This window comes from Ochotona princeps, chromosome 2, assembly GCF_030435755.1.
Source record: "Ochotona princeps isolate mOchPri1 chromosome 2, mOchPri1.hap1, whole genome shotgun sequence".
NCBI lineage: Eukaryota > Metazoa > Chordata > Mammalia > Lagomorpha > Ochotonidae > Ochotona > Ochotona princeps.
In genome coordinates, this window is record NC_080833.1 from 38,650,164 (window position 1) to 38,669,797 (window position 19,634).

The 19,634-nt window shown below is 46.0% G+C and overlaps 1 protein-coding gene across 1 annotated transcript in view; it reads right to left on the bottom strand.

Moving 5' to 3' along the window:
- BEND5 (BEN domain containing 5) overlaps positions 1-19,634 on the bottom strand; it is a 1,156,480-nt gene that overhangs the window by 74,680 nt on the left and 1,062,166 nt on the right. The window contains exons 7-8 of the mRNA XM_036494566.2: positions 10,501-10,590; positions 317-431 (exon numbers count right to left, since the gene is read on the bottom strand). Coding sequence (XP_036350459.2) covers positions 317-431; positions 10,501-10,590 — 205 coding nt within the window. The remainder of the gene's footprint in view (positions 1-316; positions 432-10,500; positions 10,591-19,634) is intronic.

The following is a 19,634-nucleotide window of genomic DNA, read 5'->3' on the forward strand; positions in this document are numbered from 1 at the left end:
TATGTAAAAGAAACCAAGCATCAGAAATAAAAAGTGAATCTCCCATGACTACACAGGAAGTAAAAGCCAAAACTGATATTAAGTCTCTGCATTCCTACTCCAGCGAACTGTCCAGGATATCTCAGCAACTGACCGCAGGTGGCTGTGAATGAAACAGTTAAGGCTCATTAGCCACTATCTAAAGAACTAGGTGAAACTTCCTCAAATGAACTCACAGATGGTCTGTGAATTCTTTCTTGAAAACATACCCCCTGTCGCTTTTTGCATCCACATTATCTTGTGCTTAGTAGCTTCCAGGCAGTCTCTTGTCTCTCACCTGTAATTGCCTAGGTAGACTCCGTCAGGGTTGAGCATTGGTGCAATCTTGAAGACCAGGTGCTGCCTCAAGACACGGGCAATAGGGTGCTGGCTTATGAGGAAGTCAATGATGCCTAGGGAGAAAAAGTGCCTGAGTTAATGGCAAAGAATGTCAGGAAGGAGGGAGCACATCATCCTTTTTTCTGGTTAAAGATTTTTGGCCTGTTTTGACATCAACCAGAATGAGTATTTGGCTGGAGATTAGGTGGAATCTAGTATTCTTACAAATATGGCTCAATTGCCAAGAGAGAGACAGCTCAAGAAACAACATGGGACCCATGTGCAGGAGGGAGAAAGCTTTTTTTGCTGGAAAAGACAATGAGAGCTTGCACATGGGATGGTCCTTGAGCTATGCCTCAGAGGTCCTGGCAAGTTCTGACAGATCAAGATTGGGGAGAGGTAGGATAACAGTGCCCCACAATAGACACAGTTGTTTTCAAATATTTATTCATGAATTTGGAAGGAGAAATGATAGAGAGAGAGAGAAGAAATCTTTCTTCCACTGGATCACCCCCTCAAATGCCCTCAAATGCCCACAGCAGCCAGGGTTGGGCCAAGCCGAAGCCAGGAGCCAGGAGCAGCATCTATGTCTCCCACATGAATGACAGGAACCTTAGCGCTGGGCAGTCTTCTCAGTGAAGCCACTACATCTGTCTGGCCTGGACCCAGCTCTTGGCCTGGACAGCCACCAGCCCTGCATAGTACCTTCTTCATTGCCACCAGGGCATATCTGACCCTGTCACCCTGGCCTTGGTGTCCTTGTGGTGGTGGTCTGCCTCCGTTCACAGAAGGAGGAGGCATTGGCAGCTCTGTACCCTCATTCATCCATGCCTTCTTTGCATGGCTGCTTCTTCATCAGATACCTGCAAGGGTGGCCTCAAGATGCTCCAAAATACAAGTACAATGTCCAGAAGGGATAGGAGGGTGAGACACTCTTCCAAAAGGCACAGCAAGAAGGTTTCTAGAAGGAGACAGGTGGGTACGTGGCAGAGGATGGAGCCACGTGCCCAGCAGCAGGCACTCACATCTTGGAATGACAACTGGCTGTGGAGCTCACTCCAAAGTGACCATGAGGGACAGCTCAGGTCTTCCATTGTGCCGGGCTGAGAACCCATCAGCAGCTGATAGGCAGTTGAACATCATTTACTTCTCAGCCGACGCAGTGGTCGACCAGATGCCCTAATTTATTTGTTGGTCCTCATATTAGAGCTGCAGTTTGCCAGTAAACAAGCAGGGTAATGATGCCAGGCATCCTTGTTAGGGGCTAATAATTGCTTAATCTGTCCACTAATTGACCCTGGCTCCCGGGGCAGCCCTCCATCAAGGAGCCAGCCTGCACTCAGGGCCTGGCCATGCTGCCTCAGAGAACTGCTTCTGGAAATGGACTAGCTCATTGTGATCCATCCTCCTTCACAGATGAGCAGATTAATTGAGCTGCCAATTAGGCAGCTAATAAAAGAATGAGAGAAAATAAAGCCAGACCAGAGGCCGCAGCCGTCCACAGCGCCCTCTCTTCCAGGTGTGTGAAGAGCAAGGAGAGCAAAGGTTTTAGTTTCATCCCCGGCTCGAGGTCAAGCAAGATTCATTCTTGTTGATCAGGAAATTTGGAGGCCCTTCTTTCCTTTCCTTTCTTTCTTTTATTTTTCTTTCTTTCTTTTATAATTTTCTTTGTTTCTTTGTTTCTTTGTTTCTTTGTTTCTTTCTTTCTTTCTTTGAAAGGCAGATATATAGAGAGGGGGAGAGACAGAGAGGAAGATTTTGCATCCGATGCTTCACTCCCCAAGGGGCCACAATGGTTGGAGCTGAGCCAATCTCTCTCTCTCTCTCTCTCTCTCTCTCTCTCTTTCTCTCTCTCTCTCTTATAAATTATGGGCTAAGGTGGCACATGGACAGGAGTAAAATGAGGAATGTGACAGAAAAAAGGAGTGGAGAGGAAGTGCCATTGTTGGCCATGGAACAAAAGCACTGCAAAGACCAAGCAAGCAGAAGGCCCAGAGGGAAGATGGGCCTGAATACCTGCATTTACCTCAACCAAGTGTCAGCTAGAAAAGTTACTGTTGGGGCATGGCATGATGGCTTAGTGCCTAGATCCTTGCCTTGCCCATGCCAGGATCCCATGTGGGTACCAGCTCGAGCCCTGCTGATCCATTTCCCATCCTGCTCTCAGTTTGTAGCCTAGGAAAGCAGGAGAGGAGGCCCAAAGCCTTAGGACCCTATACCTATGTGGGAGGCCCGGGGGAAAGCCCCTTGGATTATGGCTTTGGGTTGGCTCAGCTCCAGCTTTTGTGGCCACTTGGGAGTGAATTCGTAGATGGAATAACTTTCTTTCTGTCTGTCCTTCTCTCTGTAAGTATGCTTCACCAATAAAAATAAGTCTTTAAAAAGAGTTACTGTTTGTATTTCTCTGAATAACAGAGACTCTGAGCTCTGGTTTAGGCTGAGTTACTGGAGGGCTTGTAAAAAACCTCTGGCCCTGGCCAGGCGCTGTAGCCTAGTAGTTAAAGTCCTCACCTTGCACCTGCTGGAATCCCACATGGTGCCAGTTCTAACCCCAGTGGCCCTGCTTCTCATCCAGCTCCCTGCTTGTCGCCTGGGAAAGCAGTTGAGGAAGTCCCAAAGCCTTGAGACTCTGTACCTGCATGGGAGATTGGGAAAAGGCTGTAGGCTCCTGGCTTCGGATTGGCACAGCTCTGGCCATTGCGTCTACTTGGGGAGTGAATCAACAGACAGCAGATCTTCCTTTCTGTCTCTCCTCCTCGTAAAATAGATCTTCAAAGTAAAAGAAAACCTCTGGCCCTTTTTTCATCATTCAAGTTAGGAGGAAGAACGAAACCATTCCCAAAGACATGGCTCACACTGGCATCTGGTGATTCCAACTATTTTATTCCTCTCCTCCAAAGTGGAAGAGTCCTTGTCATCCAAAAAAAAAAAAAAAAAGTAAGTTTTCTGCTGAGAAACACCATCAACCTCTGTGAAGTGCTTGGCATTAAGCTGACTTAATCATGCAGGAAAAAAGTAGGGTGACAGGAAAGTTGGAGACTTGAAAGGCTGTCGAAGAAGCAGGAAAAGCAGTAATGGATTGCAAATGAACTCTGGATGGCAGAGATCATTGCTTGGTGCCAACCTCTGAGTAGCCAGCAGGGACCTTGCCAGGAAAACTGCAACAGAGCCTTATATTCATTGCAGCTATTTCCTTCAGGGCTGGGCACACAGCAGGTACTTCATAAATCCCACAGATAGATCCATCCCAGGTTTATTCAACCCTGACAAAGTGTGAGCTTAGCTGAACTAATGATCATTCAGTCTACAAACCATCACTTACACTCCAAATGCTGGGCTTTCCTACCACGAAGGGCTGTATTGCAAGAAAGCAACCCCCCAGGGATAGGCCAGGACTCTAAGGGGAGCAGTGATATGCTGTGAGAATGCAGAAGGGACTCCCCAGAGGGGTGGCCAGGCTTGGCCTTCTTCCACCGAGACTTGAAGGTGAGAAGCTAGTGTGTTTGATGATGGGAGTGTTTCAGTTCCAGGTCCATGGTCTCATGGTTAACAGCGAGATTCGGGAACTTTGTCTTCTTTCCCATCTATCATTCACTGGATGCCTCTACTCTCCCAGTCCTTGGTTTCCTCATCTGTTAGCAGGAGAAAATGATAATTTACTTGTGGATTATTTTGAGGATTTGAATGATTGGCATAAGCAAAGAGTCAGTGCATACAAAAATTCTTCCAAAACTTCTTGGAATTTGAACAGCTGTGCATATGACATACATTTCCAGTTTTTTATACCCAAGTAAGATTATCTGTTAACTCCATCTTCCCTGGATAACATGTGCTGCTTTAATATTTGCTGTTTCTTGGAATCCCTGTGGGCATGGGCCAAAGAGTGTTGAGAGAAGAATAGGGGTGGCAAACAAGGGCTTGCTTGTACAGCGGAAGAGCATAGACGTCACTGGAGAGCAAGGTTTGAAGCCAGGATGGTACAAGGCCATTCTGGAGCTTCGGATAGCTCTCCCTGGTTGCAGCATGGAATGTGGCTTAGGGAGGGAAGAAACAACAGAGGGTGGGGGCAGGCAATGGTAGAGGGCTGACAACTGGAAAGTAGCCTGCAGCCAGGCCTTACAGTTGACGACCTGCAATGACCAAGGCCCACGTGTGCAGCAAGCACTGCAGTGTGGGCCAACGGTGACACTGGTGACAAGATTATTTGTCTACCACCCACAAGCGCACCAGAACTCTTCGCTGAAATCACACAACCTTAGAGAAAATGACTGAGATGAAGTTTCTGATCCCATGTAGAGCGGATCTTCAAACAGAAGTTGAATTCTGCTGTGGAGAAACAAAGAGAACATCTGAGACTTGCCCCTGTAGCTTGAGTTTGTGTTCCCTCCAGGCCATGAACTCCAGGATGGCCGTGACATTTCTGCCCTTCTTTGCCACTCTCCCTGTGCAGGGCCGAGCACAGGGAACGTGCTTACTAGATGGGTATGAAATGAATGCACACAGCTAGAGCCCAGATGACTCTGTGTTTCTCTAGTTTGGCTCACTTATAATTCTTTGGCTCCATTTCGCAGGTGAAGAAAAAGGGGAGTGACATCATTTGCCAAGTTCTTCATGAGGACCTGGATGGGATTCAGACCTCGTTCTCCTGGTTTCAAAGTGGTGTACCCCTTTCATTAAGGCAAGGCAAGATGGGAAGAGCCAGGAATTCAGTGATGTGTGATTTGCAGAATGATAACCCTATCCTTACTTTCTCCTGGAAAGTTCTGTGTAAGATTCTCCATTTCTGCTCAGTATTCAGGAAGCACATTAGGATGACTGAGTCCAGGCTTAAAGCAACACAGCCAGAAGTTTCTGCTAGGCTCAGAGTGCATTCTGGATGACAGCAGGCAAGGGAGGCCCTTCCCTGTTCCAGCACCAGACCTGCTGTCCACCCACAGCTAAGCCAAGGGGCCTCCAATTATGGGATCATGGAGAGGCTGGCCCCAAGGAGCTAGAGCATATGTCGTCACCCTCCTACCTCCCAGTCGCCCATTTCCCGGTTGAAGAAACAGAAGTCTAAGGAAAAGAAATGCCCCAGCATAAGAACTTAGTGGGTCTGAGTTTACACCTATAATACGAAGCAGTTTGGGGGCAGAAAAAGAGAAGAAGAGAAAGAACACAGAACAATGAGAGATGGGAAGAAAATAGGTTGGGGAGGACAAAGGTCACCACATGAGTGATTGGAAAACACTGGATTGTGCTTGGATCTGGTGTCTGGTGGTGGCGGTGGTGAGAGTATGGTGGTGTATATGCACATTGCAGGTAAACACCAGTGTATGTGTGTGTGTGTGCAAACACACATATGCTCTCTTCCAACCTTCTGTCACCCCCACAAAGTAATCCTGTGAATTTCCTGAGGGAGTGGTCCGGCTCCTCATCTCCTTGGGCTAGTCCCTGGTAGGCACCTTGGCAGGGAGCAGCAGGGCTCAGGCTGGGAGGAAGAAGACACAGGTGTATTCCTCACTCACCTCTAACTAGCCAGGTGATATCAAGAACATCCATGGGCTTTTCTGACTAGCAGGGTCCAGAGATGCCCAGTGCATCCGTGCGAGTCTTGTGGAAGAGCCGGGGAAAAAGGAGGGTGTGAGTGCTCCTCGGCTGCCTGGGTACACCTGGTGCTGCTCCAAATACTGAGACACTGTTTATTTCCTCCTCACAGAAGTTCCGTGAGGAAGAGATCTCTGTGCCCATTTGGTAGGCAAGGAAACAGGGGCTCCAAGAGTCAAGGATGTGCCAAAGGGATCTCAACTGGCAAGTGGGAGTTGTAGGACTCCAACTCGGATCTGTCCAGTTCCTAAGCCTTGACATGCCCACGATGTCCACTGCCCCGCCACCTTTCCGTGCATGGTACACTCCACCTACAGTAGCCTCCAAAGGTTAGTTTAATTTCCTCAGTGAGTGATGAAGGATTAGAAGATGACAAAGTCTTTGCCTTGGAAAGTTTCAAGGAGAGTCTTCTCAGCTACTTGGGGAAGTTTCTGAGAAAGAGCATTTACTTGGCTAGGAGTTGGAGACCCAAACCAGGGTCTGATTCTGGCCAAGTTGCTCACCCACGTCATGAGCCTGCAGACAAGGAGCACTAGGCTAAGGGCTCTCTCAGGAGGTGGCAAGGGACAGCAGGACACATGGTGCGGCAGTCACAAACCTGGGGTTGACTTCCTAGGGAGGATTAGAAGAACCACATCCCGAGTGTCTCACAGATCTGGTATGCACCAATAGTCCACGAGTGCTACCTCTACTCTCTACCACTTTCATTTAGTTCTCACTGTATTCCAGACTCTGTCCTCAAGGTTTTATGGACATTAACAGCTAGTCTTCTTGACAAGCTCCAAGTCAGGATTGCTGTTGTGACTTCCCCTTGGAGACACAGGAATGAAGACAGAGGTACATGGCATTCCCAAATCTATGCTGTAATGTGTGGAATGTAGCTTCTATCCCAGAGCTGTCAATTTCAGATATGTGATCTCACATGCTCTGCCTTTACCTTCTTGCATTTTAGCTTCTCTAGCTACCTGGGACCAAGGGCAAGGTTTGGGGCACAAATGGAGGTATCACCTGGAGTCAGCTGTCCCACCACCAAGCAAAGTCTTGAGAATATCTCTGCCCTGCTGCACTCAGTGCCACCCCTCATAACTCTGCAGTGAGAGGACTTCACTCCCAGCAGCAGGTGCATCAGCAGCTTGGCAGCGGGAACTGTGGTCCCAGCCAGATGGGGATGAACAGGCCTCACAAGCCTGTTCCCTGCTCAAGGTCACTGAGCCAGTTAATGGGAAAGGGTTAGCAGAAGCCAAGCTATCTCAGCCATCATCCTCCCAGGCCTTGGACCCACCTGCCATCCCAGTACAAGGCAGTCTGGGGAGGGAATCAATACACAGGCTGTGCTTGTGGAAAATGTCATCAGAGCCACCCCAGGAGACTATGATCTGAGCTGACCCCCACGAAGGAGTAGGTCAGGGAGGCCCACACTGAGTGCCTGAGGCAAGCTTTTGGAGATGGGAGGTGCTTTCCAGGTGTGAAGGAGTTGTCTCAGAGCCTTCTATGCTGAGAGAGGAACAGATTCAGCAGCCTGGTGATGGACAGACCATTCATTCAGGGATTAAGCTGAATGTGGATGGAAGGGTCATGAGGCTGAGGCTGAGGCCAGAGAACCTGGTAAAAGCCAGATCATGGAAGATTGTGAAGGTCATCTCAAGGACTTCGGAGTCCATCTTGTGAATGCAGTGGGTAGGCACTGAAAGGCTTTACCGAGCAGCAAACAGTTCCCAAAGAACTATAGGATAGCATTGAGTGTATCTGCAAAACACCACCAATGATCTCCTTTCAGCAAGCAGAGCCACTCAACTTCTCTCTGGCTCAGTGTTCACTGATACAATGGGTTAGTGACCCTGCTCTCAGGCGACTGTCCACAGAGCAGGTGGGCATGTGGATTTGGGTTCTCAGAGATGAAGGGACTGATAGTAAGATAACTGCCTTTTTTTTTTCTTTTTTTAAACAAACAAGGCCAAAGCAGTTACATCCAATCAGCTGGGGGAACAGATCTGCAGCCAAGTATAGCAGCTGACAGATGGCTGCAAGTAAAGGCATGAGTAAACCCAGGAAGGACTGGGAGAGGTGATTGCAAGGACAAAGCTGGGGAGGAAAAAGGCTGGAAGTGAGGATGGTAAGAAAGGCAGCAATAGCGACTGGAGTACCAGCCAGGGCTCTTACAAACTGCTGGGCTTTGGGCAAGTCACTTCCTCTCCCGGAAACTTCGTCTCTTCTGCAAACCAGATTGAGAGAGAGAACTGTGCCTAAATACAGCATTGAAAGACTATGAACTGGGAAAATAAACTCATATTTACTTGGGCAGAGCTGGATAGTCCACAAAGCATATTACCTACTTCATTTTCTTAGAGTCCCACGAGAGAGGAGGTGACATCTGTTGATCTATGTGTTGTGTGCCAAGTACAGGGTTGGATTTTTGTTTGCAGTCATCTCATGCTAGCTTCCTAGCAGCCTTCCTCGATAGTATCATTACCCTGATTTTGCATTTGAGAAAAGTCAGCCTGCTAGGGAGGGGTACAGTCAGTAATTGACCTCAAAGTGGCCTGGTTCCAATCCCCAGGACTCGCCATGCTGCCACTTTAGGTTACACGTCCAACATCCACAGCCTTGTTCCTATGCCCTTGGCCTCAAGGTCATTTTGAGGTTTACCTAAGGTAAATTAGCTAACTTCTCTAATATTTGGTTTCTTCATATGTAAAAATGCAAGCTAATATCACATTCTGTGCTATAGAAAATTAATATAAGCAATATAATTAAGTCAGTTCAAATGGATAAATGGGTCGAGTACTTGGCCTAAATGTGAAGTTACTGTTTGGAATGACTGTATCCCTTGTTGGCATGCTAGCAGGAGTTTCCAATTTCTTCTTCCTGCTAATGAGCATCCTGGAAGGCAGCAGGTGATGGCTCAGATTGTGTCATTGCTACCTATGTAGGAGACCCAGAGGAAGTTCCTATCTGTTGTTTCAGCTTGGGCCAGCCTCAACTGTAGTGATTATTTGGTCGGAGGGAGGGGGGAATTGGGATGGAGAGTATTATTACCACAGTCCTTTCAAATAAACTTATGTTTAAAAAATTTAGATCCATACATAAATGAAATATAATATTCGTAAAATTCTCAGAATAGTGTTTGGCACATATTGAATATAATGTGTTTTACATGGAATCCACCCACTGGAAAGAAAGAAATGAAAAAGCCATTGGCAAGAATGTAGGACACTGGGAACTTTTGGACATTGATGGTGGCAGATGTTTTGAAGAGACTTGGAAATATCTGGTGAAGTTGAAATTGTACATATCTCATGACCCAGCAACTACATTCTGCAGGTTAAATGCCCTAGAATAGTATTTGCACATGCATGTGGGGTGATCCGCAAAAAAAAAAAAAAAAAAAAAAAGTGCTTGTGGCAGAGACCAGTGCTGTAGCACAGCCAGTTAAGCTGCTGCCTACAGTACCAACATTACATATGGTTAGAATTCTGCTGCTCCACTCTGATTCAGTTCCCTACGAATGCACCGGGAAAGCAGTAGAGGATGGCCCAATTGTTTGAATCCCTGCTACCAATGTAGGAGACCTGGATGGAGCTTCTGGCTCCTTGCTTCTGTCTGGATCAGCCCTGGCTGTTGCAACTCTTTGGGAAATGAACCAGTGGGTGAAAGAGCTCTGTGCTCCCTTCTCTTTTTCTCTGTAACTCTGACTTTCAAAGAAGCAAATTTAAAAAAAAAAGACTTGTGGCAGCATAATTTGAAAGAAAAATACTGTAGACAATGTGGGTTATCCATTGTCAGGAAAACAGCTAAGCTGAGCTATAGATAGATGTGGAATACAATTCAACAGAGAAAAGCAAGAGAACCAGAGCTGTCCTCACCAGTGCAGATGATGGGTGAAAGGCAAGTCTCAAAGCCTACAGAACAATATTGTCTTTACAAAGCTCAAGCATACGCAAATAAACATCCACCATTTAGGGTTGCTTACATATTTATATAGACTGAATGGCAAACAGAAAGTTCAAACTGAATGTCATTTGTCAGGTGTGGGCATAGGTGGGAAATAGGAAATAGGATAAATAATGGAAAATAATATTTTGTTTCATCAACTGATGAATACCTGGGCATTCATTATGCCATTACTTATATACTATTTATCAAATATGTACATACTGCTCTCTGTGTCTGACTAATTAACTGTAACATGTGATAACAGATAAAAATGCAATTATAAAGGGCTACACTTGAGCAGAGACATTATGCCTTGTTTACTTGCTGCTGTCTGGTGGCAAGCTGCTTGCTTGCTCTTGGAAAGTATTTCAAGACTTGCTTGTTAGGTGGCTGAGTGAATTAGCTAACAATGTTCAGTCCTTATATCCCCACTTCACAGCCCTTCCACCAGCCTTCACAGTGACCAGGAACTAGAGTTCTTGGGGTTAAAAAAATACTAGAGACATCTCTGTATCAGAGAGCTTACACAGCTCTGCTTACTCAGTGATGCATGCTCTCACGCATCCATACCCGTGTCTGGGTATGGGAGTGGGCACAGGGTTCCCAGAAGAGCCTGCAACTCACCTTGGCACACAAACGAAGAGGGTGTTTCCCCTGGATGGATGCGTCCTGTGATAAAAATAACCTTCTGCTCCGCCCCTTCCTGGAGATTGTCTGTAAGGGAAAATGGGACAGGGTCACCAAAGAGAGAAAGGGAAGCTGAGATGGGGGAAGAAGGAGATGAAGAGTGGGCTGGATGCTTTATGTTTATCTCTTTTAAAAAAAGGCATGCATTTGAAGGGGGGCTGGGAGAGAATCTTCCATCTGCTGGTTCACGCGCCAAGTGGCTGCAACAACTGGAGCTGAGCTGACCTGAAGCCAGGAATCAGGAGCTTCTTACAGGTCTCCCACACAGGTTCAGGGTCTCAAGGTTTTGGGCTATCCTCTACTGCTTTCCCAGGCCACAAATTGGGAATTTGATAGGAAATGGAGCAGTCGGGACATGAATCAGCACCTGTATGGGTTCCTGATGAATACAAGGCGAGGGTTTAGCGCTGAACCATTGTGCCAGGCTCCGAAAATATATATTATAAAATCTACTCATGGATTGCAAAATAGTTTGCACCAAAACAAATTCTCTTTTGAAAATTTTGTAGTTCATTCATTTTCATTGTATTTGAAAGACACAGAGAGAGAGAGAGAGAGACAGACAGACAGACAGAGGGAGACAGACAGATGTGTACCACAGCTATGGCAGAACCAGGCTAAAGCCAAGAACTCAGAACTCCATCTGTGTCTCCCATGTGGATGACAAGAACCAAACTGCTTGAGCCACCTTCTACTGCCTCCCAGGACGTACACTAGCAGGAAGCTCTAACAGAAACAGAGCAGCCAGGACTTAGAACCAGTACTAGCATGGGAGGTGCCGGTGTCCCAAATTGCACAGTCCTTGGGAGTCACATAGGGCCAGGAATCTTTGAATTCCAACTACCAAGGTGGAGTCCTCCCTGATTATTCAAGGGGATCTCGAGCTCAGAAGAGCCTTTTTTTTTTTTTTTGTGATTATGCTGAATTACACTAGACACACTCTGAAAAGCTTTAAAGCAAGTGTCCAAAGGATCAAAAACAGAAAGGAGAAATGTTGACTGCTTGCTCTATGAAGCCGAGCTCTCTTTAAACCGTGAAGGCTGTGTGGGCATTATGGAACATCTGGTTAAATTGCTACTGGGGATGCCCACATTCCATATTGGAGTGCAGGTTTGAATCTTGGCTGCTCTGCTTCCCTCTAATGCTTCTTGGTAAGCAATGAATGATGCACCTGACACCCATGTGGGAGACATGGTTACAATTCCAAGCTCCTGGTTTTGGCCTTGGCTACTGTGGATATTTGGAAAGTGAGCCGGTGGACAGCTTATTTTCTCTCTTTCTCTCTTGTTGTCTGCCTCTCTCTCTCTCTCTTTCTCTGCTTTTCAAGTAAATTAAATAAAATAAATAGACATTTAAAAAGGAAGGTCACATATTCCAGACATTGAACAGTATCTTCATATCTAGCATGAAATAAAAACAATTATACAGGCAGAGAAATTGGAAAACATGTCCCCCAAAATCAGAATCAAAGCTCAATCTGCCTCTCTAACTTATATAATAAAGTTTAATTCTTGTGCAACGTATTATTAGATAAAAGCTGTAGCTGAGAGTAACATTGCAAGAAAAAATGGGGAGGGAGAGCACCTATAGCTACAGGCAGAAGAACAATGGATTGACATACAACAGAAAAATGACCTGGAGGAAAGTGAAGGAAAAACACTGGGAGAAAGTGGAGGAAGGGACTCCAGGGATAGTGTGGGTACAGGTGACAACCAAGCTTTCTATGAAATGCTAGAAGTAGATGATATTGACGCCCCAATAGCACAGACTACAGTAAACAACACCACATTGTGCAACCTGGTTCTGAGGTTGGGGACTGGCTTAGTCCACTAGGCTTACCTGAAAGGCAGCAAGAAATAGAACAGAACCAAAATGTGTTCTTGGAAATGCACTCTGTTCTTAGTTCTATGTTAGGTGTGTTGAGAGACAGAGACAGAGGGAAAAAGAGAGAGAGAGAGAAATTCACTTGTTCTGAAGAAGTTTATAATTTAAAAGAGGATTTAGACACCTTGGACATGTCCTGGGCTGAACACAAGCTCCTCAAGAGAGAAACTGTGCCTTCCTTTCTAACATCTTTCCCAGAACCCTGCAAGGAGTAGATACTTGAGAAATGAGTTTTTTGGGGAAAAAAAAAACCACTGTATAGATCACAAATTCTTTTTTGTTTTTAAGATTTATTTACTTTTATTACAAAGTCAGATATACAGAGAGAAGAGACAGAGAGGAAGATCTTCCGTCCGATGATTCACTCCCCAAGTGAGCGCTATGGCCGGTGTTGCGCCGATCTGATGCCAGGAACCTGGAACCTCTTCTGGGTCTCCCATGTGGGTGCAGGGTCCCAAGGCTCTGGGCCGTTCTCGACTGCTTTCCCAGGCCACAAGCAGGGAGCTGGATGGGAAGTGGAGCTGCCGGGATTAGAACAGGTTCCCATATGGGATCCCGGTGCATTCAAGGCGAGGACTTTAGCCGCTAGGCCATGCCGCCAGGCCCTAGATCACAAATTCTAAATAAATGTAGCACATACTATCTCATTTTTATTCTTTTGACTGATTTCCTCAGGCCTCTCTAAGGTGGATAGCATTATCCTCATTTATAGGTGCAAAAATTGACACTGAAGGAAGGGGCATGCCCCGGGTCAAGCAGCTGACAGTGGTAACATCAGCCCTGGTTCCCAGCCACTGCCCCTTACACCACTAACAACAATATAAGATCCTGCAGCTGCTGCATGTCTGCCAACAATGTGCATGAGAGTGTTGGCTTTCATCTCCCCATGTTGATGGAAATTAAGCTTCTGTCTTAGTATGTATATTATTTTTCACTTAAAAGTAACCAGCTTTTTTTTTTCTTAAGCAAGTCCCTTAGAAAAAAATCAAAACACTAACACTGAACCCATCTATCCCAGTAGTCCAGAAATGATAAAAGAGTGTTAAGGAAGTCCCTGGTGAAGGCTAACTTTATGGATGTCTCCCCTGACCCAGTATCAGCTCAATTGCATGCAGCATTTCTGCTGACCACAGTAAAATGCAAAATGGGCATTCTGTTTGCACACTAATTTTACTGAACCCCTGTGTCTTCATAAAATGATAACGTGGGGCTAATAAAAATCAAGCATCTCGGGTGCTAATATAAGCAAATGTTGATGCAGGCAGGTAACAAATTGCTTTGTCATTTAGGAGGCCGTAAAAGAGCATTATAATCATCTTTAGGCAAAATGGATAGGGCGCCTTTGCTTAGCTTTTAGCTTTCATTTGCAAAATCAATTTAAGGTAATGTAGCAGTTCTGAGGTGGTGTGACATGAGACCACCCCCACCCACTCTTGTCACCAAATCTCAAGACACCTTGTGAAGCTAATTAAACCTCCTCTTGGTGGAGGCAGCAGGATGGAGAAGGATGGATTCTTGGACAAACGGTGGAGCAGAATGTAGACAATGATACGGACTCATAAGGGAGAACTCTCAGAGGCTGGCAGGCTCAAGGGTACAAGTACACACTCAGCTGGAACTGAGGAGGCCACAGAAGGCTTCCCAGTGAACCTAAAGTATCTGAAGTCAAATGTGCAAACACATGAAATTATATGCACCCACAGTCCCACAACACACACATACACTCACACACATGTACACACACACACGCATGTGGGTGTGTTCTTCTCTTGATCATGATAGAAAGTGGAAGAGAACAATCATATTATTCCCTCATGACAGCAATTAAGTAACATTTACTGTGTGCCAGGCAATTCACACATTCAACCTTATTTAATTCTCCTTTTAAAAGATATGTTTATTTACCTGAAAGACAGGGTGACAGAAAGTGGGAAGAGAGAGAATCTTCCATTTGCTAATTCATTCCCCAAATGACCACAAGAGCCAGGTCAGAGCCACGCTGAAGTCAGGAGCCGGAAACTCTCCTATTGTTGCCAAGGGTTGAAGTCATTGGACCATCTTCTGCCTTCCTAGGCATATTAGGCAGGAGCTGCATCATAAGTGAGATAGCTAGGACTTGAACCAAGTGCTCTGATATGGATGCTGAGTTACAATTGCTGTGCCTCAATTCCAGCCCACTTATTTAATTCGAAGCACCTCAATGAAACATTTGATCTCAATTCTCTTTGATAGGCTGAGACGTTGAGATCTGAGATGCTTAAATGACTTGCCTAAACTTGAATAACTGGCAAATGTGGAAGCAAAGTATAACTAAGAAATGTTAGCTTTTTAAAAGGTTTTAAATCTTACTTACTTTTTTTTTTAAAGATTTTATTATTATTGGAAAGCCAGATATATAGAGAGGAGGAGAGACAGAGAGGAAGATCTTCCATCCGATGTTTCACTCCCCAAGTGAGCCGCAACGGGCCGATGAGTGCCGATCCGATGCCGGGAACCAGGAACCTCTTCCAGGTCTCCCACGCGGGTGCAGGGTCCCAAAGCCTTGGGCCATCCTCTACTGCTTTCCCAGGCCACAAGCAGGGAGCTGGATGGGAAGTGGAGCTGCCGGGATTAGAACCAGCGCCCACATGGGATCCCGGTGCATTCAAGGCGAGGACTTCAGCCGCTAGGCCACGCCGCTGGGCCCAAATCTTACTTAACTTTAAAAGTTTGTTTTTCTAGTGTATGTGAAGTGCAAATCGAAAGAGGTAGAAAGGCACGCATACTCATCCTCTCTCTCATACATACACAGGTCTTTCATTTGCCTTTGGTTTACTCCTCAAATGTCTATAAAAGCCAGAGCTGAGATAGGCTGAAAGTAGGAACCAGGAACTTCAACTGGGTCTCCCACATGGTTGGCAACAATTTCTATACTTGGGCTGCTATCTCCTGCCTTCTGGACGCATTAGCAGCCAGCTGGAAGCAGCGGTAAACTGAGTCCCAGACTCCATCATGTGATACAGGCCTCCCAGGAGGCAGATGAATCTGTTGCGCTGCCATGTCCACCCCAACTCCACATTTTTGTAATCTCAAATGTCTTCCCTTAACTAGTTTGGCACGTTGGTTGTTGAAGATTACATAGGGTCCCTGTGGTGGCTTTAAAAATACACCCCTTCAAGAGGTGGGATGAACTCTGTTTCCCTTTAGTTTGTGGGCTGGACTTGCAGACATGATTTTTAAAAACCAAGATTCTGTGAAAGTCACTTCTGAGACTTGACTGTAAAAACAGCATGGCGTCCATCTTGGATGTGCCCTTTTTCTTTCTTGAATTGCTCTCTCTTGAACGAAGCTGACTACCATGTCACAGGGGCACTCCAGGAAATTGTGATGATACCAACATGGGGAGGAAATGAGGTATGTGGACAACCATCAACATAGACTGAAGTCTGTCCAAGCCACATGAGTGAGTTCAAGGGAGGCTCAGATGGACACAGTCCTCGTCAACAGCTATACCAGAACCACCTGACCTAGCTCCTACATTCCTGACCCACAGAAGCTTACAGAGAATGGATATTGCTGATTTTAAACAGCTAAATTCTGTCACAATTTCTTAGGTATCAATAGGTAGTAATATATATTTCCCTATAAAAACATATTTCCCTAGCTAATGTGAAGAATTTAAGTAATTTTATATTTTATTTATTGATGTTGGATTAAAAAAAAATTCATTAATTTGAAAGGCAGTTACAGAGAAAGTGTGATTCTGCATGCCCTGGTTCACATCCCAAATGGTTACCACAGCTGGGACTAGTCCAGGCCACAGCCAGGAGTTGGAACTCCACCCAGGTCTCCTCCATGGGTGCAAGGAGCTCAGATACATGGGGTAAAAAAGAGAACCATGGGAGAAATTTGGATGTTACGATGGGAGAAACTCCCTGTCTCTCTTTTTCCCTTCCTTTCTCCCTGATGCTTGAGACATTTTTGTTTTCTTGACTTCATAATCTTTGAAGGCATCATAAAGTCAAGAAATACCATACAACTGGTTTCTAAAGCAGATCAGTTGCAGTTTTTTTCTCCAATAATCCAGGAATCAAGCAGGGCCATGCCATTACTAAGCTGGAGAAATACGAGGTGCTAGTGGCCATGACAGCTCAGTAGCTGGTGTCTGTGAGCATATGCAAGACCAGAGTAGCCATGTCCATAGGCATCACCCTTGCAAGTCTGCCCTCTTCTGGATCTTTCTAAAATGCTGGGAACTCTGCAGACCTCCACTGTTCTTCAGGTGAGCCCAGCTCTCTGAGCCTCACTTACTGGTCTCAGGTAATATGGAAGTACTCAGCTCTTCAATAGCTTCCACAGGCCCTGGCATCAGCTAACTCTTGGCTGTTTCCCAAGCATGACCTGTTTTCCCACACCTCCATACTAGGAACATGTTTCCACTTTCCTGTGATGCCAGTCCCCATCTTGTCCAACTGGCTAACACCTGCTCAGACTTCAGGCCTCTGTCTGGAAGAAACATTCATCCAGGGCTTGTCCAAGACTAACTCTGGGGTACATGTTGCATTCTGTCTGAACTAATGGGAAAACACAGCTTACTCTTCAGACAGTGTGAGGATGTCACTTTACTGTTGATACTGAAAACACAGAAGGGACAGGGTTGGGAAGTCTAGTACAGATGTGTTCAATGTGCAGGCTTAGTTGTAAATAAATCTTATGAGAAAATTAAGAAGACAGCACTTGGAGGCAGAGAGCCAGTGGACACATTGGGTCAGGTTGTGACTTGGTGAAGTCTAGGATATTCTGGGGGTAGTTTAGCCATGCCAATTGAAGGCTGGACCCAATAGCAAGAAAGAGTTGGAGGAGAGAAACTAGGCAAGACCCTGTTCCCTGTGTCTCTTCCATCCCCTGAGATGGTCACATAGAATGTCCAAGCAGGGGGACCAGGGCTCAAAACTTGCTTCCATAATGATGGCCTATGAGACCTTGAATGACTTACTAATCCACTGTGACTCTTGGTTCCCTCACTTATAAACTCTAAGGAAGGGACTTTATGCTCCTGCCCAATGGCTTCACCTGTAATACTGTGTATTACATGTTGAGAGACAATTCATAGGAATGGAGTGCATCAGCCTCATCTGTAGATGTCTCAAGCTAGATGGCTATTGTAGGGGCACTGAACCCCATATCTTGTGGGATACTCAGCCACATCCTAGCCTCTAGCAGCTAGGTGCCATGTAACACCCCTCCCAGATGCACAACAAGCAGAAAGAGACCCAGACATTAAGGAATGCCTCATATTTCCTTGGAGACAGTCTCCGGTTTGGAACTGCTCCCCTACAAGACTACTCTACCTTGTTCAGACTGTCCCAGTCATTCTCTTCCTGAGCAAACCTGCCATTTTGTAGACTTCTCATTCCTGCTCCAACTCCTCTAAGAAGCATCTCCACATATCTCCGGGACACAGTGTCCTGACCCTCCTGTGAACTCAGCTGTCTGGACCCCTCACCTGGTCATAAATCATTTGCTGCTTTGGCCAGCAAATGTGGCCAGAAGCCACAACCACTTGAATCTGTTCTGTCTGATGCCCAGCGTCTCCAGCATCTGTTCTCCAGAGCCTCTGGGCCATCTTGTGGAAACAGAGGTGTTGGCAAAGTTTATTTTCAGCCCTCGTTCTAGTCATACACCCTCACCTAGGTTCAAATGGCCCATGGTCTAAAATCTGCTGTCTAGGTAGTGGAGTCACCCACTAGAGGGCTGAGGATTGAATGGATCTTCCTCTACCCTTGCTGAGCTAGAAGAAGAGAACAAGGAGGAGCCCTGGAATGCTGTACATCCCCAAGCATAGAACACCAGCATTTGGGCTGCTTGAGAAGTGAAAAATCCAAAAAGCAGTGGAGTTGAACTGAAGGTGGCTTTAGCTAAATGAGAGAGGGTAGTATCTTGATATTCTCAGGAAGCTGAACCAAGTGCCTCCTTCTGACAGGCAGCTCCATGACACAGGGCTGACCTTCAGGTCTGGGAGCTGGTTAATGATGGGGAAACTCTCCCTATAGCTGTCTACCTGGATCTTTGCACTCTGAGTACCCTCCAGAAAGGTAGAATCCAAGTCACCCACTCAGAATGTCTGCTAAAGCAGGGATCCTGGGAAAGTGACCCAGAGACTACCACTGCTAAGGTTGAGCCTTCCTGGATTGTTCTTGGGAATGTCTGGGAGAGGCATGAGTTAAGCAGAGTTGTGGCAGACAAGGCAATGATTTCAACCAACCCCACTTGGTGCCTGAGATTAGAAGGCTTCTCCTGGTTGTTGTGTGAGGGGTCACAGGGGCTGGCTCTGTGTCCGGCATTGACAGATACCAGATGTGGGAGGCTCAAAGGGAAAGGCTTAGTGCAAGTTCTAAATGGACTTGGTTGTGAGCAGTCTGCCACCTTTGCTCCAGGGAACTCTGGGTCCTGAAGGGGCTACAGGCAGTGCTGAGACAGGTGGGGCTCATGGCCATGGGCTTTCTCTTTCCATTAAATTCCACATGTGCTTTTGGACTGGTCCCTGAGGACACAGAGAAGAATCAGATGGGGTCTCTGCTGTCCAGGAGTTCAAAGGCCCAGGGAGGAGAGAAATAATGCCTGGCTATGTGTTTGCAAACTTGAATTCTAGAGTCAGACAGAAGGAGAGTCCAGTGCAAGTCTCAGAACATGGATTTCTGTGACCTTGAGCTCTGAGATCTTTCGTTTCCTCATCTGAAAAAATGAAAATGGCAGCTTCATAGGGATCCTGTAAGAATTAAATGAGATGATGCATCAGGTTTATACACAAGATCTGACACAACAGAAGTTTTCAAAATTGGCAGCTAATGGATACTTAGAGGTCACTTGACTCAATGACTTGATCTTATAGATGCAGTAGCTGAGGTCACTGGCATAGAAGCAACAGGGGAGCCGTGACATTGCCCAATTTTTTCACAATTTGTGCTTCCAATGCCTAACAGACAAGGTACTTGTGACAAAGTTATAGTTATTGGTTGCCCTGTTGTTAAATGAGTGTATCAGGCAGGAATATTATGCTCAGTCTTCCTCCAACACGTTCTATCCCTTTGGTATCCACTCCTCTCACCCTCCAGAAATTCCTCACCAGCTTCACTTTCAGGCTTATTAGCAAATGCAAACTGAATTACGCAGTGCCCTCTTGCAACAAGGACAACAAAAACAGTTTC